This window comes from Daucus carota, chromosome 2 (assembly GCF_001625215.2).
Source record: "Daucus carota subsp. sativus chromosome 2, DH1 v3.0, whole genome shotgun sequence".
In the NCBI taxonomy this organism is placed as follows: domain Eukaryota; kingdom Viridiplantae; phylum Streptophyta; class Magnoliopsida; order Apiales; family Apiaceae; genus Daucus; species Daucus carota.
This window is the reverse complement of record NC_030382.2, coordinates 24,675,066-24,700,292: the sequence shown is the minus strand read 5'-3', so window position 1 is coordinate 24,700,292 and position 25,227 is coordinate 24,675,066. Positions and strand designations below refer to the sequence as shown.

The 25,227-nt window shown below is 37.1% G+C and overlaps 3 protein-coding genes across 6 annotated transcripts; all 3 read right to left on the bottom strand.

Annotated features, from left to right (window-relative positions):
* Positions 1-2,350: 2,350 nt before the first annotated feature.
* LOC135150133 (putative ubiquitin-like-specific protease 1B) lies at positions 2,351-3,757 on the bottom strand. Its single transcript, XM_064086281.1, has 3 exons — positions 3,512-3,757; positions 2,894-3,145; positions 2,351-2,799 (listed from the first exon to the last, which is right to left on the bottom strand). Exons 1-3 carry the CDS (start codon positions 3,533-3,535, stop codon positions 2,521-2,523), a joined length of 555 nt encoding a protein of 184 aa, XP_063942351.1. The 5' UTR covers positions 3,536-3,757; the 3' UTR covers positions 2,351-2,520.
* Positions 3,758-6,488: 2,731 nt separating this feature from the next.
* LOC108207185 (early nodulin-75) lies at positions 6,489-20,961 on the bottom strand. Of its 4 annotated transcripts, XM_064086992.1 has the most exons (7): positions 20,335-20,961; positions 19,848-20,191; positions 19,704-19,775; positions 19,284-19,349; positions 18,996-19,061; positions 6,722-6,793; positions 6,517-6,632 (listed from the first exon to the last, which is right to left on the bottom strand). In XM_064086992.1, exons 1-7 carry the CDS (start codon positions 20,833-20,835, stop codon positions 6,620-6,622), a joined length of 1,134 nt encoding a protein of 377 aa, XP_063943062.1. In that variant the 5' UTR covers positions 20,836-20,961; the 3' UTR covers positions 6,517-6,619. The 4 variants fall into 4 exon arrangements, with proteins under 4 accessions (XP_063943064.1, XP_063943065.1, XP_063943062.1 ...); XM_064086994.1 differs by lacking the exon at positions 20,335-20,961 and having other exon boundaries at positions 6,489-6,632; positions 19,848-20,134; XM_064086993.1 differs by lacking the exon at positions 18,996-19,061.
* Positions 20,962-21,076: 115 nt separating this feature from the next.
* Positions 21,077-24,160, bottom strand: LOC108207186 (protein MAIN-LIKE 1-like). Its single transcript, XM_064086996.1, has 3 exons — positions 24,053-24,160; positions 23,487-23,634; positions 21,077-21,758 (listed from the first exon to the last, which is right to left on the bottom strand). Exon 3 carries the CDS (start codon positions 21,750-21,752, stop codon positions 21,243-21,245), a length of 510 nt encoding a protein of 169 aa, XP_063943066.1. The 5' UTR covers positions 21,753-21,758; positions 23,487-23,634; positions 24,053-24,160; the 3' UTR covers positions 21,077-21,242.
* Positions 24,161-25,227: the final 1,067 nt, after the last annotated feature.

Here is a 25,227-nt window from a genome sequence, read left to right as displayed (position 1 = left end):
ATCCCGATGTATTTTCTGTTGGCGGTGCGAAGGAACAACAACATATGCCTCTTCCATAGGCCAAAGTGTTCTTTACTGAACGGTGGGATTTTAATGCTACTAATCTTTTGGGTACTCATTTTTAAGAATTTAAAGTGAATAGTGTTTGGATGAGAAATGGATTTTTGAAAGAAAAATATTTTTAATCAAAATTAATTTTTGGAATAAAATTAATTCGAATAAAAAATATTTGGACGTTACAGAGTGTATATAGGATCTGATACGGTAAAATGGTATCAACCGCTCTGATGCCAATTGTTAGGTCCTGGAACGATTGTAGAAGGGGGGGGGTTGAATACAATCGTCACTAAAAATAATCACGGCGGAATAATCTGATTGAATATAAAATTGTTAATCAGATTTTAATTAATTAATATAACAATGTGGAAGTCGTTATATAATTAATATGGTTCGTTTTAATGTCCACTAGTTCGTAGAAAAATTTGACAGAAAGTATTCTAACTCAGCGGAACAAAACAACCGAATGATCAAAGCACAGTAAACTGTGGATTTAACAAATATCAAGTTTAGCACAACTTGAAAGCTTTACAATACTTTGAACAAGAACAAATGAATGAGGGAGAGCCATATTTATAGGCAAAACCCTTGAACTAGTAAGACAATGGTGGCAAAGACAATCCCTAGCTTGCTAAGACAATTTGGCACTTTGTCTTGCTATTTTAGACCTTGTAAGACAATTAAATTAATTGTCTACAACTAGTAAGACAATGAAATCCGTGGGCAAGACAATCTAGGGGTCGGTAAGACAATTGAGAAGTGCGGTAAGACAATCTGGGAGATTGTCTTACTATTCTACAATCGGCAAGACAATCACAAGGATTGTCTTGCAAGCTACCAAGGCAAGACAATTGCAACAAGCGGTAAGACAATCTCAGAGATTGTCTTGCCGTGTAAAGGAAGAGGAGAAAAGCGGTAAGACAATTTGAGGGATTGTCTTGCCGCATTGTGAGAAGGCAACAGTCGGTAAGACAATCCTTTGGATTGTCTTACCTTGCTTAAAAACAGCAAGACAATCCATTGGATTGTCTTACCTTGCTTGTTTTAGCAAGACAATGCCTTGGATTGTCTTTCCTTGTAGTTTATCACTTAGACAATCAATTAGATTGTCTTTCCTTCTTGTTTTTCAACTAGACAATCAAATAGATTGTCTTTCCTTGTGTATTTCAAGTAGACAATCCATTTTCCCTTTAATTAATTAACCAATTAATATTCACTTAATTATTTTAAATGCATAAATTCATAAATTAAATTAATTCGAGATAGAATTAATTTAATAAATAAATTACACATCCAATATAATTAATTTGAGAAGTGAAATAATTAATTAGATAATTAATTATCCTTTTCCTTCTTCAGCAGAGTCTTCAGTCTTCTTTAAATAATTATGATCTTCGACTTGATTGAACGACCACCTTCTCTTGACTCAGAATATTTAACAGGATGAGCTGATACACAAATGTACTGTCTGGTTCATCTGTAACTAGCTGAATTAAATATTCCTTGTCAATTAAACAATTAGGCAGTGGCTTGTTCGTCGATTCTTCGTCTTCTTAGTTCAGCTTCATTTGTTGACACAATATGGAATCTTCTGAGTAAATAAAGTATTTAAACTTTATACCTTCTGATCTTCTGGACGTGCTACAAAAGATTATTTGTACACTGAGGCTTGATCATATTAATGAACTTCTTCCAGTGGTTTGCAGCAGCATCCTGAAATTCTTCTGACAAAAAATCTTCAATAAATCATTTGACGTTCTTCGTACGGATTCCGGATAACAGTACTTGCTATTTACTTGCTTTCTTATCAGAGTTGAGTTGATTCCTCTTAAATACAAATAGGCTTAACATATGCCTTTCAAAAATTTTAGGTTCCCCGCCATGATTCATTGTGGGGATAATAAGTACCCGCAATGAATCATTGCAGGGTACTTTAGGTGGGCAGAAGGTTTACTAAAATTTTAGGTTCCCCGCCATGATTCATTGTGGGGATAATAAGTACCCGCAATGAATCATTGCAGGGTACTTTAGCTGGGCAGAAGGTTTACTAAAATTTTAGGTTCCCCGCCATGATTCATTGTGGGGATAATAAGTACCCGCAATGAATCATTGCAGGGTACTTTAGCTGGGCAGAAGGTTGTCCTGTATTTTATGGTACCCGCAATGAATCATTGCAGGGATCAGTTGAACCCCGCAATGATTCATTGCTGGGTGTTTTCAGAAAATTTTTGACATACCCTTTCTGTTTCTACAATATCCAACCTGCTTCAACCATTTCATTACCAAATTCAAAACTGTTCAATCAAGAATCCAGCAAATATGAAAGACAATTTCATCACAAAAATATTAATCGATAATTACATCAATAAACTATATGCATACATCCGATAAACGATAAATACGTCCAACAAAAAATAATTACAACCAACCATCAAATAATTGTATCTAACATCCTAGCAACCTCTACTTAATCCCCCACTCAGAAATATGCCGTGCCCGCCCTCTATTAAGCTTCCAAGCCATGCGATATCGAAATGTCAAGATGTCAAGTGTAGGATCCCATACAGCATTCTTCAACTGTATCCCACCACAGATGGCGTCCACATACTTGACCACATATACACCACAATCGGATCCACCAACTTGCTTTGGGCGTTCAGTCACCGACCTCACCTTCATGAATTTTGGCTGCGGGAACCGACTGGAATCCAGGTGATGAAGCATGCACGGGAGAAGTTTTTCCTGTAAATCATTAAAGAAATCAGTCTTCAAATTCATTTTTTTCAAATATGCAGAAAAACTAAGGAATAAAATAAATAACGGCGATAATTATTACCATAATGTAAAACTGAGAAGGATACATATCCTTATACGACCGACCAACACTCTCACTATACAAAGAAACAATAATGCTGACTTTACTCTTTTGTACGTCCACAACAAAGAGAATCCAATGATTCTCCCAACAAGCGGGAAAGAATGCATAGTCACAATCTACTAGGTTTGGCCCGATAACCTGCCTCTTAAACTGCTCAAAGAATGCAACCTGCTCAGCAAGCTCTTCGGGTGCTTTAGAATTCGGATGGTCCTATAATGAGTGAATTTTGTTAGCCTAGAACATGCATATACACAAAATCTAAGAATATAAGAGACCATCAACTAAAACATTTTTTTAGAATTTAATAATAGTTTCAATCTGAAACATTGCAGGATGATATTTATACCCGCAATGTTTCATTGAGGGGATGAATTTTAAAAAAAAAAATTGACCACTATTGCTATTTATACCCGCAATGTTTCATTGAGGGGATGAATTTAAAAAAAAAAAATTAACCACTATTGCTATTTATACCCGCAATGTTTCATTGAGGGGATGAATTTTAAGAAGAAAATTGGCATGCTTGTGTCATGTCAACCACTATTGCTGAAAGTGAATGTTGATAGAATTTATTACCTTCAAATATTGACAATGATACATAGCACGGCAGAAAAAGAAACTAGGCGCGAATAAATACTTTTTGGCGGCCGGACATTTACCAAATGTTTCAAAATCCCTTATCTTCACCAACTCAAGATAAGCATTCACTACATCATCTTGAACCCAATACCCGGGTTTAAGCGTCTGAATCTGCTTCCAATTAAGGCTGTATGTAACCGGAACACCATGTTCCCTCCATATAAATTTGCACTCCTCGTTCCACCATTCTGATTAGTCCATATTTTTGCATATTTAAGTGCCTATTTTTTGTTTATTTTCGTAGTATTAATCGCTTATTTATTTTATTTCAGGAAATTGTAGATAAATAAAGAAAGAAGAGAAAATGCAAGAAAAAGAAGAAAAGGAAAAGAAAAGAAGAAAAAAAGAGTTGGCAACTAAGGGACACATGGAGGGCCACAATCTTCCCAACACACAAGGCACATGGATGGTCAAGATTGAGCCACCCTACCCCTAAACACTAATTCTTTAGTTATAAATACCCCCTTTCTCTTTACTTGTAAAGACCAACCTAGCTACCTACCCACCTTTTCTACCTAGTCATTTCTATAGTTAGTATCTTAGTAGATTTACATTTTGCAAGCCCCAATTTCCTTTCCAAGCTTGTATACACTTTTTAATTTCTATGCAAATCTCTTTTATCTTAATCTTGTATTGTCTTCTTAATTTATGTTCTCCAAGATTGAATGACTCTTCTAAGTACCACCACATGCTTTTAAGCTTTTGGGAAATGAAGAATCATTGAGCTTGTGATTAGTGTAGATCTCTTATTTTTTAAGTTTTACTTTTTAACAAGAAATTTAAACTCTAGCACAAAAATCATTTGTGTGGGGGTTTAATGTTTTAAGATTTGAAGGCTACAATTTAGTGTAGTTAATTCGGTTGTTCCAGTTTTACACAATCAACAATCATTACCTTTAAACCAATTTACAAGAGCAGCTTTGTAGTGTTGTTTTATAGTAAAAATACTCTCCCCTGCTTTTTTTTTATTCGAACAGTTCCTCTGTTTCTTTTCATGTATAAACACAAAATCACCCCAGCCCCTGTTCCTTTGGTTTTTAACGCCTATTTTTTTTTTGCTTTTCTTTACCGAGTTCGCCAAGTCACCATGGCTGAGTTGCAGCCAAGTCTTGTTTCTTTTTGATGAGTTTAGAGTTATTTCACTGAGTCGGAGTCGTGTACTTAGTTTATGAGTTCGTAGTTGCTAGTAGTTTTAACCGAGTCTGCACTGAGTCGAGTCGTTAGCTGCGTTCATTTGCTGAGTTTATTGGGTTGTTCTTGTTTCGTACGAGTCACTAGCGAGTCAGACTCGTAGATTTCTTTTCTGTCTTAGTGCCGAAGTTGCATCCCGAGTCGTCTTCACTGTTGTCTGTTATGGGCCAAATTTACGACATGGACTTTGTTGTGGACGCCATGGGACCATCCTGTTCAAATGAGTTTGAGGGAGGCTTGCCAACTGATGTGTCATAACGGTCTAGAGAAGTGGTCAGAGTCCTGCGTGAAAAGAGGAGCACAAACCCAACAGAAGTTTGTTCAGAATAGATAACTATGAGAACGTGCAGCATAAAGTTAGGAAAAGTAGGTTTCGAATCATAATCAATATTGGCTATAAATAGGATCATTCGGTAGATAGAAAGGGGACAGAGCCTCATTCATCTTTTACAACTTGTGTCTACAACCTATGACTCTAGCCTGTGATCAACCAAAACACTCAACTCATCAGTGCACATGCGCCTGCATTTCTTGGAGATATAAGCTACGTAGTGTGTATATTTATTTGTAAACTTCAGTCTATTCTTTGAACAATGTAACCACGCCCCTGTATTACAAAATCATAGTAAAGTCATTTCGGCTGGGTATTAATCCCCACCCGCGGTTTTTACCCTCTTTCGGGGTTTTCCGCGTCACCAAAATTGTTTGTGTTCTTGTCTTTTTTTTTCTTTTCGATATTCATCCATTCGATCTACTAAATATTCATACATAAGAACACTTCCTCCATTGTTATAGAAATTAAATAGGCTTGGCTTTTAACCCCGCAAATTTTGGTTAAAACATTGTCGTTGATGGGTTTAGTTCCGAGTTGTTGCTGTAGTTTCTTCTTTGTTTTAGTTTGTTAATAGAGTCATTGAGTCGAGCTACTGAGTCGTGTTCTGGGTTTGTTCATTCTGATGCATTTGTTTCTGTTTTCTTTCTTTTCTGGGTTCGGAATATCGAGTCGATGGCTGCGTTTTCTTCTTTGTATGTCGCTGAGTCGCAAGTAAGTGTTCGAGTGGAGTTGTAATCCTTGGGTTGTTTGTTGCTTTTGTTGATTTTCGTTTTATTGTTTTGGTTGTTTTTTGTTCTGTAATGCTTGCTTCTGTTAGTTTAATGCCGAGTTGTTTTTGATAGTGTACTGAGTCTAGTTTGCCAAGTCCTGCACTGTGTCGTCTCGAGTCCATCATGTTTTGTTTTTAACCATTTAGTGGCTAAGCTGTTTAAAGTGGTTTTATGGCCGTAATTTGTTTTCTGCAACTTTTCTTTTCAGTCTTAATTTTGTTTTCTTTTTATAACAAAAATGGATGCATGTTTGTATTAATTTTGGTCGTTTCTGATTGTTTAGTATGTTGAGTCGCATCTGGGGTTGGATTAAGTTAGTTTTGTTTTTGTGTCAGTTTATATACTTTGTTTTTGGTTTAGATTTTTTTTTTTTTGTGCTTAGTTTCGTTTTAGTCAAGTTTAATGTGTAGATTAATTAACAAGTTAAATTTGATTAACCGATTAAGTGATAACTAATTTAGTTTAATTAATCTTCCTTATTAGACTTAATTTTAGATTAATGCTCTCTTCACAAAATATATTGTTCTAATCCGCCTAGATTAAAGATTAAGGTATCGAAAATTATTTTAATCTCCGTGGACGAATCATAAATATTAAAACGGTGATCGTGCGCTTGCGATTTATAAGGTATAATTTATAGCACATCACATTCACGGAACAACCATCTAATTTTTCGATTTTTTAAGGGCCTCGTCATATCACCAGATCTATCCTTGTTCCCCCGCCTTCGAGAATCGAACATTCTATCCTCTAATGTATCCATCTGCAAATAGATTTCAAAATTATGGTCAGGTACGTATTAAATAACAAGGGGGTTATGGTTCAAATGAAAGAAAATATATTAGTAAGTACCTCAGAATTGTCCCGCAAAGCCTCAGCGAAAGAAATCGGGGTCTCCTCGAGAAGACGAGTCTGGTCCGGGACCTGCAATTACACATGTCAGCACAATGAATTCATTACATAATGAAAATAAATAAATTTGCTGTTAGATATAATTGATGATTACTAATATTCTTAAAGTCTGTTTTAGAACAGGAATCATCAGAGTTTAATCGGGAAGCTGATCAGAGTTTAGTAAAGTCTGACAGAGTTTGTTAAAGTCTGATCAGAGTTTACATAGTCAAGACTCGTCAGAGTTTACACGTGGAAAGAGCTCAGAAGCGGATATACTTCAAGGAAGGATAGAAGCGGAGGAGTGATTTGCTGACTATGGAAACTAAACAGAAAACTGAAGCAATCTTTGATTGATAGAATTCATAGCAGAATTATAGGATATCAAATCAGAGATTGATTTTGTAACTGTGTCTATATAAACACAGATTAGGGTTACTCTATACGAGTTGAGTTATCGAGTATATTGTTTAGAACCCTAGCAGCTCTTAGTGATACAATATAAATCACTGAGAGAGTTTTTGTAACCATCAAAGCTTTGTGAATATAAGAGTTTATTGATTACAATTACTTATATTGTCTTACTGTGTTACAGATTGTGGTCACTATATCATATTATATAGTGAGTTTATAGGACCTAACAAGTGGTATCAGAGCCAGGTTTGTTAAGATTACTACAGTGAGATCTTAAACACAATCATGTCTGAAAAATCACAAGCTTCATCCTTTAGAGTTCCAATCCTTAAGGCATCTGAATATCCAGTCTGGAAAGAAAGAATGATCATATTCTTAGACTCTGTTGATCCAGAATACCTTGACAGGATTTATGATGGACCACATATGCCCACCAAGCTCTCTGTTGGGATTGCAGATGAACCTCAAAAGATGGTTCCAAAGGAAAAGAAAGATTATACTCCAGAGGACATCTCATCTATCAGTAAAGATGCAAAAGTGAAGCATCTGTTGCACAGTGCCCTTGATAATGCAATGTCTAATAGGGTGATTGGGTGCAAAACTGCCAAACAAATCTGGGATGCTCTGGAAACCAGATGTCAAGGAACTCAGGCCATTAAGAAAAACAGAAAAACAATCCTTATACAGGAGTATGAGCACTTTGACTCAAAATCTGGTGAGTCTCTGACAGATCTGTATGACAGATTTGTCAAACTGTTGAATGACTTATCTCTAGTGGACAAGGAATATGATCTTGAAGACTCAAACCTCAAATTCCTTCTAGCTCTTCCTGAAAAATGGGATTTGAAAGTCACTACAATAAGAGACAATCTTGATCTTGGAGAAATGTCTCTTGATGATGTTTATGGAAGACTGAAGACTCATGAACTTGAAATGGAGCAAAGGAGCAAACGACATGGAGGAAAATCAAAGTCTGTTGCTCTGAAAGCTCAAGAGGAAGCTGCTAAGAGCAAGGGAAAAGCTCATGTCACAAAGTCTGACATTGAGTCATCAAACTCTGATGACTCAAACTCTGATGTTCCCTCAGACTCTGAAGAAAGTGATGATGAGATGATGCAATTAGCAGCATTGATGGTGAAAAGCTTCAAGAAGTTGGCCTACAAAAAGTTCAACAAAGGCAAAAGTTTTTCAAGGAAAGACAGAAACTCTGACAGAGTTTATGACAAGAAGAACTTTAAGAAGAATGAGGGCAAAGAAGGGAAAGCTGGAAAAGCTGACAAGTATACCTGTTTCAACTGTGGTGAAAAGGGACACTTTGCATCTGAATGCAAGAAAGCCAAGAAGGAAAAAGAAAAAGCCTTTATCACTAAGAAAGGAAACTGGACAGATACATCTGATTCAGAAGAAGAAGTCAATTATGCTCTGATGGCAAACACTGACAACAACTCTGAATCTCCTGCTAAGGTACCTCATTCTACTCTTGCCTTTGATACTGAAGATATAACTGAGTTAAGATTGTTTCTTAAAACTTTACATATCAGCTTTAGAGATCAGACTTTAGAGAATGAAAGATTAAAATCTGAAACTCTGAGTGTAAAGAAAAGGAATGATTTTCTAGAAAAAGAATTAGTTCAGATGTTGGAAGTTCAAAAAGAAAGAGATGATGCTGTTATTGTCAAAGATGAATTATCAAAGAGGTATGCATCTCTTCAATCAGAACTTGCTAAGGAAAGGGAGATCATTAAGACATGGACTAATTCAGGCAAAACCACTCAGGATATCTTAGGTAGTGGAAACTGGAAGAAGGGACTAGGTTACACTGATAACTCTGAAGCTGAGTCATCAAAAACAGAGTTTGTTAAAACTCAAAAACCTAAGGTTAAACCTGTAAAATTTGTTGTTGAATCCTCTAAGTCTAAGCAGAGTAGACCAAAATCAGAGATTAACAAAAATTTAAAATCTGATAAGCCCAAACAGGTTAACATAGGACTGATGACTCAGAAACAGCTCAAACATAAGCTTAAAGAGGTAAAGTCTGATGACAAAAACAAAGAGCCTAGGAAAAATAGAAATGGCAAGATTGGTATAGACAAGAGTAATAACTACATGCCTGTTCCAAATGCACCTAGGAAGACATGCCATAACTGTGGTAATACTAATCATCTTGCTAATTTTTGCAGGAAAAACAAGGACATTAACTCTTTACCTACAAAGTCTGGAGTTAGAAAAAGTAGTATTAGATATAAACCACAAGATCCATGTTTTCATTGTGGTAGTTTATGGCATTCTATTTATACTTGCAAAGAATATCATAGTTTGTATTATGATTATTATCAATTGAAACCTTCTTTAAAGGTTAATAAAAACTCTGCAAGTACAAACTCTGTTTCTAGTACAAACTCTGTTGCAAAGTCTGTTAGCTCAAACTCTGATAATAATAATTCCGCTGCAAAAGCTAACAAACTTAATAAGGCCAAGGGATCCAAGCAAGTCTGGGTCCTTAAAACTAACAATTAGTGGTCTTTGTGATTGCAGGGCAACAGGAAGAATATTCTAGTCTTGGACAGTGGATGTTCAGGACACATGACTGGAAATAAGGCCCTGCTATCAGAGTTTGTGGAGAAGGCTGGCCCAAGTGTTTCTTATGGAGATGGCAACATAGGAAGGACTCTGGGATATGGCAACATCAATCTTGGAAATGTCATCATATCAAATGTAGCTCTTGTTCAAGGGCTGAAACACAATTTACTCTCTGTCAGTCAGATCTGTGACAGAGGATATCATGTTGATTTCTATGAAGAACACAGTGAGATAGTAAGCAAGTCAACAGGCAAAGTGGCAGTAACTGCTCACAGACATGGGAATATTTATGAAATCCACTTGCCTACAAACTCTGAAGGAAAATCAATTTGCTTGTCTACAAGGATCTCTGCAGAAGAAAGTTGGAAGTGGCATAAGAAGCTCTCACACCTGAATTTCAACTCCATAAATGAGCTTATAAAGAAAAAACTTGTGAGAGGACTCCCTGAATCACTACTTACATCTGATGGATTATGTGATTCATGTCAAAAAGCCAAGCAGAGAAAGACATCTTTCAAGAGTAAGACTGAATTCTCAATAAACAAACCATATCATCTTCTACATGTTGATCTATTTGGACCAGTCAATGTACCATCCATTGCAAGGAAGAAATATGCTCTTGTCATTGTTGATGAGTATACCAGATACACTTGGGTGTATTTTCTACACTCTAAAGATGAAACAGCCTTGCATCTAATGGATCATGTGAAACAACTGGATCATGGATCTGAAGACAAAGTGAAGATCATTAGAAGTGATAATGGAACTGAGTTCAGAAATTCAACAATGGAAGAGTTCTGCAAAGAAAGAGGTGTAGTGCAACAATTCTCTGCACCTGGTACACCACAGCAAAATGGTGTAGTTGAAAGGAAAAACAGGACTCTTGTAGAAGCTGCCAGAACTATGCTTGATGAGGCTAAATTGCCTACTTATTTCTGGGCAGAAGCTGTTCAAACAGCTTGTTTCACTCAAAATGCAACCTTGATTAATAAGCATGGCAAGACCCCATATGAGATGGTGAAGAAAAAGAAGCCAAATCTGAAATATTTTCATATATTTGGGTGCAAATGCTTTGTATTGAAGACTCATCCAGAACAGCTTACAAAGTTTGATCTAAAAGCAGATGAAGGTATTTTTGTAGGTTATCCTCTGATAACAAAGGCCTTCAGAGTCTATAATCTAAGAACCAAGGTGATCATGGAATCCATACATGTGTCATTTGATGACAAAAGAATTATGGGCTTAGCAGATATGGATGATCATGAAGAACTGCATTTTGAGAATGAAGAAATATTCTCTGATTCAACAAACTCTGATGAACAGTCAAACTCTGACTGTGACCAAAATACAGCAAACTCTGGTGAAACTTTACAAGTTAATAATGATGAAGCAACTGCTGAGGGGGAGCATCAGAATGTTTCAGGCTCTACCCAAGATTCATCAGAGAATGCTGACTCAAACTCATCAGAGAATACTGATTCAAACTCTGATAGCACAAATTTAGGGGGAGCTACAGGGAATAATCAACAGAATCAAGAGAGCATGGATCAAGGGGGAGGATCCAATGATGAAAATGGTCAACTTCCACATGCTAGGAAGTGGACAAAATCTCACACACCTGATTTAATAATTGGCAATCCAGAAGCAGGTGTGCAAACAAGGACAGCTACAGCAAATGAGTGTTTACATCATTGCTTTCTGTCACAAACTGAACCAAAGAAAGTGGAGGAAGCTCTTCAAGATGCTGACTGGATACAAGCAATGCAAGAAGAGCTGAATGAGTTTGAGAGAAACAAAGTATGGACCCTAGTACCAAGACCTAAAGATAGATCAATAGTTGGTGCAAAATGGGTGTTCAGAAACAAAACTGACAGTGAGGGTGTCATCACAAGGAATAAAGCAAGGCTTGTAGCAAAAGGGTATTCACAACAGGAAGGTATTGATTATGATGAGACATTTGCTCCAGTTGCAAGATTGGAGGCAATCAGAATCTTTCTGGCCTATGCTGCTCACAAGAAATTCAAGGTATTTCAGATGGATGTCAAAAGTGCTTTTCTAAATGGGAAACTGGATGAGGAAGTATATGTTGAACAACCTCCAGGATTTGTGGATCCAAAACATCCAGACTATGTCTACAGGTTGGACAAAGCACTTTATGGACTAAAGCAGGCTCCAAGGGCATGGTATGAAACTCTGGCTCAATTTCTTCTTGAAAGTGGATTTACTAGAGGTACCATAGATAAAACCCTGTTTTATTTGAATCATGGTAATGATCTGCTTTTAGTTCAAATCTATGTTGATGATATTATTTTTGGCTCCACTAATGCTAAACTCTGTCAAAGATTTGCCAAGCTCATGCAGTCTAGGTACCAAATGAGCATGATGGGGGAACTCAGCTATTTTCTGGGTTTACAAGTTAAACAGACTGAAGATGGGATTTTTATAAATCAAGCCAAGTATACCAGAAATCTGTTGAAGAAATTTGGTATGCAAGACAGTTCAGCTGCAACTACTCCTATGGCAACAGCAACCAAACTAGACAAAGATACTGGTGCATCAGTGGATATCACAAACTATAGAGGAATGATTGGATCTTTGCTTTATCTGACTGCAAGTAGACCAGACATCATGTATGCCACATGTCTATGTGCAAGATTTCAGGCAGATCCAAGAGAACCTCATCTGATTGCAGTAAAGAGGATATTCAGATATCTCAAGGGAACCACATCATTGGGATTATGGTATCCTAGAGAATCAGATTTTAGTCTAATTGGATACTCTGATGCAGATTTTGCAGGTTGCAAAATTGACAGGAAAAGCACAAGTGGGAGTTGTCAATTTCTGGGTGGAAGACTTGTTTCTTGGTATAGCAAGAAGCAAAAGTCCATTTCAACATCAACAGCAGAGTCAGAGTATATAGCTGCAGGCAGCTGCTGTGCTCAAATTCTTTGGATGAAGAACCAACTGTTGGACTATGGGTTATCCTTTTCTAAAATTCCTATTTATTGTGATAACCAAAGTGCTATTGCTATGACAGGAAACCCTGTTCAACATTCTCTGACAAAGCACATCAGTATAAGATATCATTTTATAAGGGAGCATGTGGAGGAAGGAACTATTGAACTTCACTTTGTTCCTACTGATCAGCAGCTAGCAGATATATTCACCAAACCACTAAGTGAAGCAACCTTTACTAGGCTGGTGAATGAGCTAGGAATGATATCAGGAACTGAGTAAACATACTGGTCAGATCTTTCAAATTTCAATTGTCAAATTACCATATGTATTGCTCACAAAAATTGCCTTGACATACTCTGATTGTTAAAATCTGATGACATTCTCTGATGATATACTCTGAGTGCTATACTCTGATGATATTCTCTGATCGTCATTCTCTGACGATATTCTCTGATGTTTGTAAACTCTGAATCTTGATTAATAATCTCATTTTTATTTCTCTGAGAAAACAAACCTGTGAAGATACTATGAAGCATGATATGAATTAGTAATCATGAATCTCAGTTCAGTTCCTTAATCTTGATCTCAATTTTGTGCTACTATTTTACACTATATGCATGTTGATATCATTGAGACTCTATTACTTCACATATCTTAATTATAGGTGAGACTGACTAATTTGCATTCTCTCTCAGAAAATTAGACAGTGTTTATAAACTCTGATGCTATATAAATACCCCTGCAAACAAGCATAGTACTCCTTTGAGATATTAGATGTCTATATGACAGTGACTGGAAAGACCCAAACACTTACTGGTATTAAGTAATTGCCAAGATTTTATAATCTATGGTGACCAGTCACAATCTATGATTACTGGAGAAATACTGTTGCAAAATAATATTTAAAGGTCGTGATTCATTTACACTGAAAAGCGTCCTTGATAAAAATAAAAAAAAAAAAAAAAAAAAAGGGGTTAGGTTATTTCATATATTTCTTCATCAGAGTATGCCAATTGTCTATGTCTTGAGAGTTTAAATAAATTATTCCTGTCTACCTTATAATTACGAAATTGTGAAATTCTCTAGTCTCTATTTTAATATGTTAAATCACACACATTATTGCACAAGCACATTATTGAGCTATGGATTTTATGACAAACTCTGATTTACTGATGAATATTCTGAAAATTATGTCTTTATTCTGAGGTATTTAGAATTTACTCTATTTAATGTACATCTCAGAGTTTAAAATTTGAGGAATTTGATCTGGATTTTCTAAACTCTTATACATTTCAGGAGTTCAAATATTCAGAGAATATGAAAGGAGTATTTCAAACGGGTGTATTGTTAGTGGGTTTTCTTGAAAAACATTTTAATAGGAGAACGTGTAATCAGCATTTATAACTGCACGATTTTACTGCGCTCATAATGATTACTTTCTTTTCTCCATGCCACTAACTCTCATCCACCAGTTAAAATCTGACAGGTGTCCATGTGAACAAAGAGACATGCGTGTACAGCTACACAAAATCTGAAGGGTTTATCACATCAGATTTTATTGCTCATTATTCTCTTATACACTCAATCAACACACACTCTCTTCACAAACTCTTACTCTCTTCTCTATGAAATTCAAATCCTCTCACAAACATTTTCTCAAACACTTTTCTCTACTCACAATCTCTGTTACAATGGCAACTACTACATTCACCCATGCAGGTGTGGACTTTGTCCCCAACAACTATACAGCCATTCTTGACACTACTGAAGCCCCAAGAGATTATCATCCCTTCCAGCGCTTCTTGGCACAGAGTGCTCTGGCCACAGCCCTTACAGCTCCTGCCAGACTCTCTGGAAGTCAGATTATAAATTTTTGGAGGACGGGTCATTATGACAATGGTGGTACCAATGGATCTCCATCCATTGTATTCTCTTACGAAGGAGAGGAGTATGCTGTCACTCCAGCCACAGTTTGTAAAGCTCTTAACCTACCTGAACATTCAAATTACATCACAAATGGCGATGCAAATCTAAGAGTCATGATGACTGACTTGGGCTACTATGACTCTCTGGACAAATTGGGCCAACTGAAGCGTCCTGGACTCAGGAAGGAGTGGAGCTTCTTCTTTGATTGCATAACAAGGGCCTTCCAGAAGAAATCTACCAACTGGGATGCAATACCCATGGACATGCTACAAATTGGGTATTCTCTGATCTACTCTACTAATTTCGATTATGGTAGATTAGTTATTAGAAATATTGGTGAAAGAATGAATGAAAATCGTCAAGTTGTCTATTTTTCTCGCTTTTGCCAATTATTATTCAATGCATCTGTTGGTGAGGTAGCTTTTGATGATGAGATCAAATCTTTTAAGCTACATAAAAGGGCTTTCAAGGATCTCATCTCTAAAGATGAAAAGAGGCCAGTTCTCAGGCCGTTACAAGTTCCAGCTCAAATTAGAGATAGACTGAACATGCCTGCAGCAAATCAACAGTCTCCAGTCCCTTCTCAAGCACCCAGAACTTCTGCATCCAAGTGCAAAAGGGCTGCAAAGTCTGATTCAGCCCCCTCAAATGCCAAAAGAACAAGAACCTCTGTTGCTACACAAGTTCTGAAAGCAAACTCTGAAGTACCAACAAACACTGATGAGCCAGTAAACTCTGAGGCTCACTTAAACTCTGATGCTCCAAACTCTGAGATCCCAGTAAACACTGAAGCTGCTACTCCTTAAAAGCAGAAGAAAAGAAGAAGACTTGTTGCAGCATATGAATATGATGATCTTGAATCTGCACAAGATGTAAACTCTGAACTTACTCCTACACCAGCCTCTGAACCTGTTCAAGCAAGTCCTCAGAAGCCAGCCAGATTCAAGAAAAGGGCTCAAAAGCCTGCAAGAGCAAAAGTCCCAGTTACTGAAATTACAGACTTCACAGTTGAGGAAGACCAAACACCATCAACTCCAGTTGCTGAACATTCTCAAGCTCTGATGGTGCTTCCTATCCAAGCTGTTCCTCTCACATCTCCTACAGCATCTACTTCATCCTCTGAAGTAGATGAGGAAATAAAGTGTGATGAACCAGTTACAACTGAAGCTGGAGCAAATATGTCTGATCCATTATCTGATCATGGACCCTCCACTCCCATTCCTACTTCTCCAATGAAAATTCCTGAGGGTGCCATAGTTCATGACACAGCTCCAGAAAACTACAGGTCTGATGTAGTTGATGAATCTGACCAAGTAGCTATGGAAGCTCTACAGTCTCTTGCTCAGACTGGTGAAGAGCCTATCAAATCACAGTCTGAAGCTCAAGAAAAATCTGCTCAAGATACTGTGGAGAAAGTTGCTGATCCTGTTCCTGAAACTGACAAAGCAAACTCTGATGCTGATACTGATGATAATGACAGTTCAGATGCTGACAAGGATGAGAATGATGGAGTCCCTCTGACACAACAAAATTAGTGGGAGTCTACTAGCCAGTATAATGCCAGGCTACAAACTCTGAATACAGACTCTGAGCCACTTCCCAGGGATCTTCAGGTTGATCCTCCAAATGAGGTCTGGGATAAACTCTGGTTGAGCCATCAACATTCTCTGGAGCCAACTAAAGCTGAAGAATTCTTATCTATGGCAGAGAATAAAATTTCAAACTCTGATGTTATGTCAAGCCTCAAAGGCACAATTCTCTATCTGAAGACATTTCATTCTGCTCATGCCCAGACATCTAAATCAATAGATGGTCTAAGAACAGAGGTGGCAAAAGTCAAGGAGACAAATGAACTGGAAAAGAAAAGGACCATGCTACCTCTGAAAGAAAATGTACAGAAGTTGGTAACTGTCAATGAATCTCTGGACAAAAGGATGACCATGATTGAATCTTCTCAAGAAAAGATGTCCAAACAGCTTGAAGCCATCCAATCATCACTTTCTCTGATCACATCCATACTGATTCCTGATGAGGATGATGTCAAAAAGGGGGAGAGAGTAGCTCAAGTCAAATGCAAGTCTACTACTCAAACTCCCAAGAGAAAGAAGAAGGATGATGATGATGATGCTGATGATTTCACAAAGCACAAGAGATTTCAAGCAAGGACTGGTGGAAGAGCTTCAAACTCTGACAGTCAAAAACAATCTAAGCAAAGCACAAAGTCTGCTCCAACACATAATGTCACATCTGGATCAAAGCACAGACAAGTGGCTGGATCAGATAAACCATTGACTGATGAAGAGCTTGCTAGATTGGTTTTTGAACAAGAAAATCCAGAAGCAAATTTGGATTTGGAGTTGATTGCTGCAGAGGAAGCTGAGCTGAAAAAGGAACATATTGAAGCCATAAACTCTGGCAAGATCCAAAAGCCTGCAAAGTCAACTACCAAGCCAAAAGAAAAAGGAATACTGATCAAGGAAGCTACTGTTGCTGATCAGAGTTTACCAGTCAAAAAGGTATACTCTGAAGATGAATACACCTCTCCAAGGGTAAAAGCAAAGTAGATGAACATCTGGAGAAAGGCTGGGATAAAAAGCAATCTACAATCTCTGACAAAGCTCATGTTGCAGAACCCCAAAAGGAAATATTAACCTCTGACAAAGCTCAAGTTAATAAGGATGCAAAGATAAACACAACCTCTGACAAAGCTCAAGATGTGTTCAAACCAACAACAACTCCACTGGCTGGATTTGCAAAGCCTACTTTGATGACTGAGATAAGCTTTGAAAAGGGCTCAATTCAACCAATCTCTCATCGTAAGGCAGGAAGAGATAAAGGAGGGCTGGGATCCAAATATGAAAAGTTTGATCAGAGTATAGGATCAAGACCAGATGACCCCTCATCTCTCTGTGCTCCCAAGACTGGAGCATTGCAAGACAAAATGGACAAACTTGATTCAGTCCAGTTGGTGAAGAATGACAGAGGAGATAATATTCTTATCTACTTCATGTCTGATGGAACAGTGTTTAGAGTACTTGAAGCAGATCTCTATGCTAAACACTGGGAGGAATTGAGATATGTATCACACATATTTCAAGTGAAAAACAAGTCAGGACAACACATCTCCAACCTGCTTAAGGATCAAATCAGAAGAAAGATGGGGATTACAGGAAATAAAAATGCTGGACCTTTTATTCCTAAATACCTCAATCATAAAGAACAGCTGGTTGAGATGAAGAAAAATTCAGCAAAGATTGAAACAATAGGTGGAATCAGAACTCTTGCATTTAATGAAGAGTCTGATAAAGCTTACAATATCAGGCTGGATAGAGACTTGAAGAAGAACAAGATTTATGATCTCAGAGCTGCAATTTATCAAACTGGAGTTTCAGATCCAGAGCTGAGAGAGATCAAGAGACAAATGATTACAGTGCTTGAAGAAGCTGAAAAAGAACTCCTCAGAGGGTATCTAAAGACAGCAAATGGTATCTATGCAGCTAAGGAGTAAAGTATCTGTAAGTGTTAAAAGTTTTCTGTTATAATTAGTTAAACTCTGTTGCATTTGACTTATATGTTTTGACATCATCAATTATCTGTTAACTTGCACATAATTTATTTATGCACAAGTTGGGGGAGATTGTTAGATATAATTGATGATTACTAATATTCTTAAAGTCTGTTTTAGAACAGGAATCATCAGAGTTTAATCGGGAAGCTGATCAGAGTTTAGTAAAGTCTGACAGAGTTTGTTAAAGTCTGATCAGAGTTTACATAGTCAAGACTCGTCAGAGTTTACACGTGGAAAGAGCTCAGAAGCGGATATACTTCAAGGAAGGATAGAAGCGGAGGAGTGATTTGCTGACTATGGAAACTAAACAGAAAACTGAAGCAATCTTTGATTGATAGAATTCATAGCAGAATTATAGGATATCAAATCAGAGATTGATTTTGTAACTGTGTCTATATAAACACAGATTAGGGTTACTCTATACGAGTTGAGTTATCGAGTATATTGTTTAGAACCCTAGCAGCTCTTAGTGATACAATATAAATCACTGAGAGAGTTTTTGTAACCATCAAAGCTTTGTGAATATAAGAGTTTATTGATTACAATTACTTATATTGTCTTACTGTGTTACAGATTGTGGTCACTATATCATATTATATAGTGAGTTTATAGGACCTAACATTTGCATATACTACGAATTGCGAATATAATTAGCTATAGTTTATTAAGTTATGTCATGTTAATATCACTTAATTCCATATTAAACTTTAACGCTAATTTAATTTTTAGAGACAAGATTACTTCATTCACTAGACTCTCCCAGCCAGAAATAAAACAACATTATATTACCTGAGTAGTAGGCGGGGAGGAGATAACAATCGGGGTCTCCTCGGGGGGACGAGTCTGGTCCGGGACCTGCAATTACACATGTCGGCACAATGAATTCATTACATAATCAAAATAAATAAATTTGCATATACTACGAATTGCGAATATAATTAGCTATAGTTTATTAAGTTATGTCATGTTAATATCACTTAATTCCATATTAAACTTTAACGCTAATTTACTTTTTAGAGACAAGATTACTTCATTCACTAGACTCTCTCAGCCAGAAATAAAACAACATTATATTACCTGAGTAGTAGGCGGGGAGGAGATAACAATCGGGGTCTCCTCGGGGGGACGAGTCTGGTCCGGGACCTGCAATTACACATGTCAGCACAATGAATTCATTACATAATCAAAATAAAAAAATTTGCATATACTACGAATTACGAATATAATTAGCTATAGTTTATTAAGTTATGTCATGTTAATATCACTTAATTCCATATTAAACTTTAACGCTAATTTAATTTTTAGAGACAAGATTACTTCATTCACTAGACTCTCTCAGCCAGAAATAAAACAACATTATATTACCTGAGTAGTAGGCGGGGAGGAGATAACAATCGGGGTCTCCTCGGGGGGACGAGTCTGGTCCGAAACCTGCAATTACACATGTCAGCACAATGAATTCCTACATAATCAAAATAAATAAATTAATAAAAGTACCTGAATGTCAGCACCAACACGAGGACGCTTATGAGACACATGGATAGAAGTCTGAGGACCACTCGTGTCAGCCTGTTATGATATACATATATGTCACTAAATGAAGCCCTCCACTAAATGGAAGAAAAATTGAAATATTGGTACCTCGGTGTCATCATCACGTGGATGCTTCTGGTGAGAGGCCGGAAGTGTGGGCTGCAGGGAAGAAGTAGGGGCACTGGAATCAACCTCCATATGAGATGGGGCCTGTGGGATGGGAGGCAACTCAGTACGTGGGGGAGGCGGAGGCGGATGCAACTCTGTATGAGAAAGGGGAGGCTGCTGCCTGACAAATGACGGTCTCTCATATGCCATACCCTTCCACTCAGTGTACACCCGGTCCTAATGAGACAAGAAGTCGGGTATATGATAATCATACAGCCACTCTGGGGGCACTCTGGGGCACCCCGCAGATGGATGGCGTGCGCCATCCTCATAGCACTCTCTAACTGTAAATATCATTAACAGACATGTCAGGCAAGTATTGCTACATTCAAATGCGTATTTTATGGACATAAATGTAAAACAAGTACTATAACATTCTTATAAAACAAAGCAGCATATGTAGCAATTAATAAAATATACAACATACCTCATCGACCATACTCTGCTGCGGGAACCAATCACGGGGTTGTATGATATCAGGAGGAGGGGCTAGGCACGAAACAATCCTCAATTTGCTGTGGAGTCTAAACCAATGCATATACTCCGATATAGGTACATAAGCACCCTCCGTGATAATGGGCATACCCGTAGATACGAAGCTATCCCACTCATCTCTATATGCACTCAGCCTAGTAATGTGATCATCCCGCTGTGACGCGGAGTTCCTCTCCGCCCACAAAAATCTCATGTCAACAGGCCGCTCCAGTATATGCTGTAAAATGCCAAACTGTCTCAATACCCTGTCTGGCATCTGATACTCAACAATCTCGAAAGCAAACATAGGGATACGACCCAGAGCCATATGACAAGCAACATACAAATCAGCATCCTCCTCCTGATCGACATCATCTAGCTGATAAAAATGAGCATACGGCTGCCACCCACTCTGGATCAAAACTATCAAAATCCCTGAGATACTGGCATACATGATGGTGAGGGTTAACCCTCCTGCCCTCTACTGACTCAGCCCATGCGCGTGCCCTCGGCCATACACGCTCTAATCCACGTGCAATCACAGGACGACCAGGCAACAACCTCTCATAAGCCCAGAGCTGAAGAAACATCACGCACCCGTTAATGGAAGTGCTGGTCTTCTTCGCAGAAGATATGCCAACACACTAGCACCCCAGGTATAATCAATGATTTCATTCGTCTTCTGCAGCAGCTGTATGTATCGGGGATGGACAGTAGCTCTGGATGATGTAGGAAAAAGAATAGCCCCTATGATCTGGAACACATAGGCTCGGGTATACACCCTGGTATCCTGCTCTAAATATTTAGGACGCTTTGACTTTGGCTTCTTCTTATATGTTTCCCGCAATGAATACAAACTTTTTATGACCACATCTTCTCCCGTTCAGACTTCTCCTTCCATTTAGACTTCTTCTTCTTCTTCTTCTTGTCAGACTTCTTCTTTCGGACAGGCCCCTTCTCCAACCTTAAATCTTCCCACTGAGTAAGCCAATACTGCTGCGGAGTAGCAAGATCCATGAAAGTAAGAGCACGACCGCTGATCGGCAGACCCATAAGCATGTAGACATCCTCTAGTGTGATGGTTATCTCACCAAATGGGAAGTGAAAGGTGTTTGTCTCCGGCCTCCATTCTCTAGCAATGTCGTTCTGTCGAACAACCTGAGGGTGAGCAAACACCCCAAAACCCCAAGAATCAAGAAGATGCCTCTGCTCATCATCCAAAACCCACTTATCCATACATGTGGTATACTGTCTGACATCAAACCTGAGCCTATCATCGCCCTCCCAGATGGAGGTGCTAATATGATCCTCCTGCATGAACAGCAGTGATCGATCTATAGGGCCGCAAGCTGAATCCTTAGATTTCTCCATAAAAATCTGTAGATATTCAAATCAAAAAACCAATCAATATAATGAACAGGTGATTTAATTGTAATTCATAAAAGAAATGACTAATTTTACAGCATTACAAATTAGGCTACCAGAAAAAAATACCATGTCATTATTACATCCAAAGTCATGCCAACAAAGGATATAAAGAATTTGTGCAAGCTAAGTCGACTAATTAGCAGATAATGCAAATCAATATTTAACATCAAAAGTCATAAAAAATTAATAAGTAATTCTGGCCTTTGCGGCCAGAAGAGGTATACAGTACGTTTAGACTTGTGATCCTGTAGAACCTAAATATAAATCCGCAAAATAATGAAGTGGTCATGCTATGAGGTACATGTTAAAAAAATTAATAATTAATTCTGTTAAAATATTTATAATAAATAGATCCAGGTGTTCTATTTATAATCAAAAGATTTACTAAAAAGTGTTATAAATTAAAGAAATTTGTAAATAGATTCAAACACCAGTCCATCAAAAATTCTAACATTTAGGCTATTGGCTTAAGTATAGGTAAACAACTATTGAAAAGCCAGCAGGGGCTACTGGTTCAAGCTTAAGAACGTATTATGGTGGTTTACTGTCAAAGCTGAATCGGCCTGTATTCAATGACTTTCTTTTCACTCCATCCCTGTTGCTTAGCCTTAGTTGTTGGCTACTGGTTCTGTACTTTTCCCTCCTACAAACCACTGATTAAATAATGTTGAATGTAACCAAACAAATCAAAGTTATATAATGATTATTTGTAGTTAAAGAAACATATTATACTCTCTTACTATTTCACAACAAATGACTAGTGATTAATCATTATCATCCAATATGTTCAAAAAAAAAATAAAAAAAATCCAAAGTAACAATCATTATCAGCTGATGGATGCTTAATTTGTGGACAAGTACATAAGACATTACAGTATAAGCTGAATAAAACTAAGTTGTAAGAAAATGAAAGGTCGTGGAGCTGCTTATGATTGATTACTGTTAAAATCTCTTTCTCAATTCTTAATTTTAATGATAAACCATTCAGTCACCAATATTAAACGAATTGATTTACATATACATGTAGGGTGAGAAAATTCACATACATGACAAATCTAACCAATTGCAGAGCAATCCCTATGGTGTCTAAACAAAACAAATTTAGTATACAACTAAACATGATTTAATATGTATCATCGGGGATAATACACGTCTCATGCAAAGTCGATGAATCCTCGAAAGAATTAGTCAGAAACATTATATGAAAGCCGTTGTATCAGTACACAAGACTCCCGCATTAGGAACGTATTCTAGTAGTTGAGGTTTGGCTCCTTTTTGGTTTGAATTTAGGTACTGCACAATGCAGATGAACATGTTGTAGGACCCTTGTAATACATTATCATTTTTAGAAGCTAAAATGAATGATTTGTTCATTTAGGGCACTCAGAATTATCTAATTATGCATTTTTAGTGTGTTCAGGTGGATGCCACAAAATACACTACGGATCACCCACATATATGAAAACTGTGTTTGTAACATAATCAAGATTCTCTAGTGATTTCAGACTCCACATAGCAATTCAAGCCATTGACACTTTTAAGTGTACTGTCTACAACTAGATTGAATTTTTGTCAATGTGTAGCAACCTAAAATTTCATAACTTTCACATAAGAAGTTCTTGAATGCACTGACTGAGAAAATTATTTCAAATTTTTCGGAGGAAAAGATGAACTTACGACGAGAGCAATTACTCTAAAGCAATTCCAGCGTCTGTCGTTAGAGAAGCTTTCGCTTTCCAGCAACTCTTCTTCTTCTTCTTCACCAGTGGCTTCCAAATCTAGATTCCGTTGCCTTCTTTCCCTTCTCGGAACTTCTAAACTTCCTCTGTAATTTAATCAAAGTCACTTGTCAGGATGGTCATTACTAAATCAAACTTTACTTCATTAGTTAATTTCAACATTTTTAGTCAAGTGACAACTAATTAAACCTGGTACTAAATGAGAAACTAAAAATCAAATGTTTCGCATTTTTTTCCCAACTCGATACAATGCCAGCAGTTTAAGGGCCTGGAGTGGCGTAGCAGCAGACAAATTGATCTCGCTGATCACAAGCTGTACATTTCAATCAACCACACATATCATCAAAATTAGGGAACTATAGGGGGGAATGTAATAAAATTCATTCGCAAGAGATGGGGAGGGAGAGGGAGAGGGAGAGAGAGAGGGAGGGGGAGCGAGAGGGGGAGAGAGAGAGAGAGAGAGAGAGGGGGGGGGGGCGAGAGAGAGAGAGAGAGAGAGAGTACCTAATTTTCAATGAAGAGGCGAGAATATGCAGAAGATAGCAGATGGGAGCCGGGAGTGTCGAACGGATGGGAGATGGGAGATGGGGATGGGATGGTCGCAAGTCTGCAGTGCAAATGGGAACCGATGACCTAACTTGCAATTGAAATGAAAGGAGAAATCGGGTTTTACACGGTTTTTCACCACCCGCAATATTTCATTGCGGGGTTTAATTATTAAATATTTTAAGATTATAAACAATTAATATTTTAAAATATTTGTGATATAATAATTTAATATTTTTATACATTATAGTGATACAATTATTATGAATAATAATCTTAAAATTTTAAATTTTAATATATATATATATTGAATTAATGAAGATAATCATATATTTAAAATGAAAGGAATTAATTTAAATTAAAAATAAAAATAAAAATTTATTAAACTAAAGTGGTGGAAGGGTAGTCTGTGGAGTTGGATTGCTTCGTAGTTCCCGCAATTAAACATTGCTGGTACTTACCTACCCGCAATGAAACATTGCGGGTACTTTCATACCCGCAATGTTTCATTGCGGGTACCTTAGTACCCGCAATGTTTCATTGCGTGGAGTCTTTCTCATCCAACGGTCAAGATCTGGTGGTTCGCTATCCAACGGTGGCTGTATAACAGCCCCCTATATATATATATATATATATATATATATATATATATATATATATATATATATATATATATATATATAGTGGAGGGTTCTGGTACAAACTTACAAACTTACAAACTTTTTTTGTTCAACACATATATAACTTGAGTTCAACATTTTTTTGAGATAATTTGTTGAACATTGATTGAAATTGTGTTGGAGAAGTACATAAACTAGTTTTTCAGTATAAGAACTAAGTTAAACTTATTATATAACCAATATTTATCTTTCTAGACCCTACCCAAACCCCAGAGGTATAGTTTAAGCATCTCTATAAATATATTCAACACAATGATAATTGATGTTCTACACCCAATGTTGAACCCAAGTTACGAATGTGTTGAATGCACGATTTATCTGTGCGTTATTTTTAAAATTGTGATGTTTTTTCAATAATTTTCAACATGGATACTTACTATAACTAGGGATTAACAGGTTGGGAGAATAAAAAAATTCAAAAAAAAAGTTTGTAAGTTTATAACTTAAAAAAGT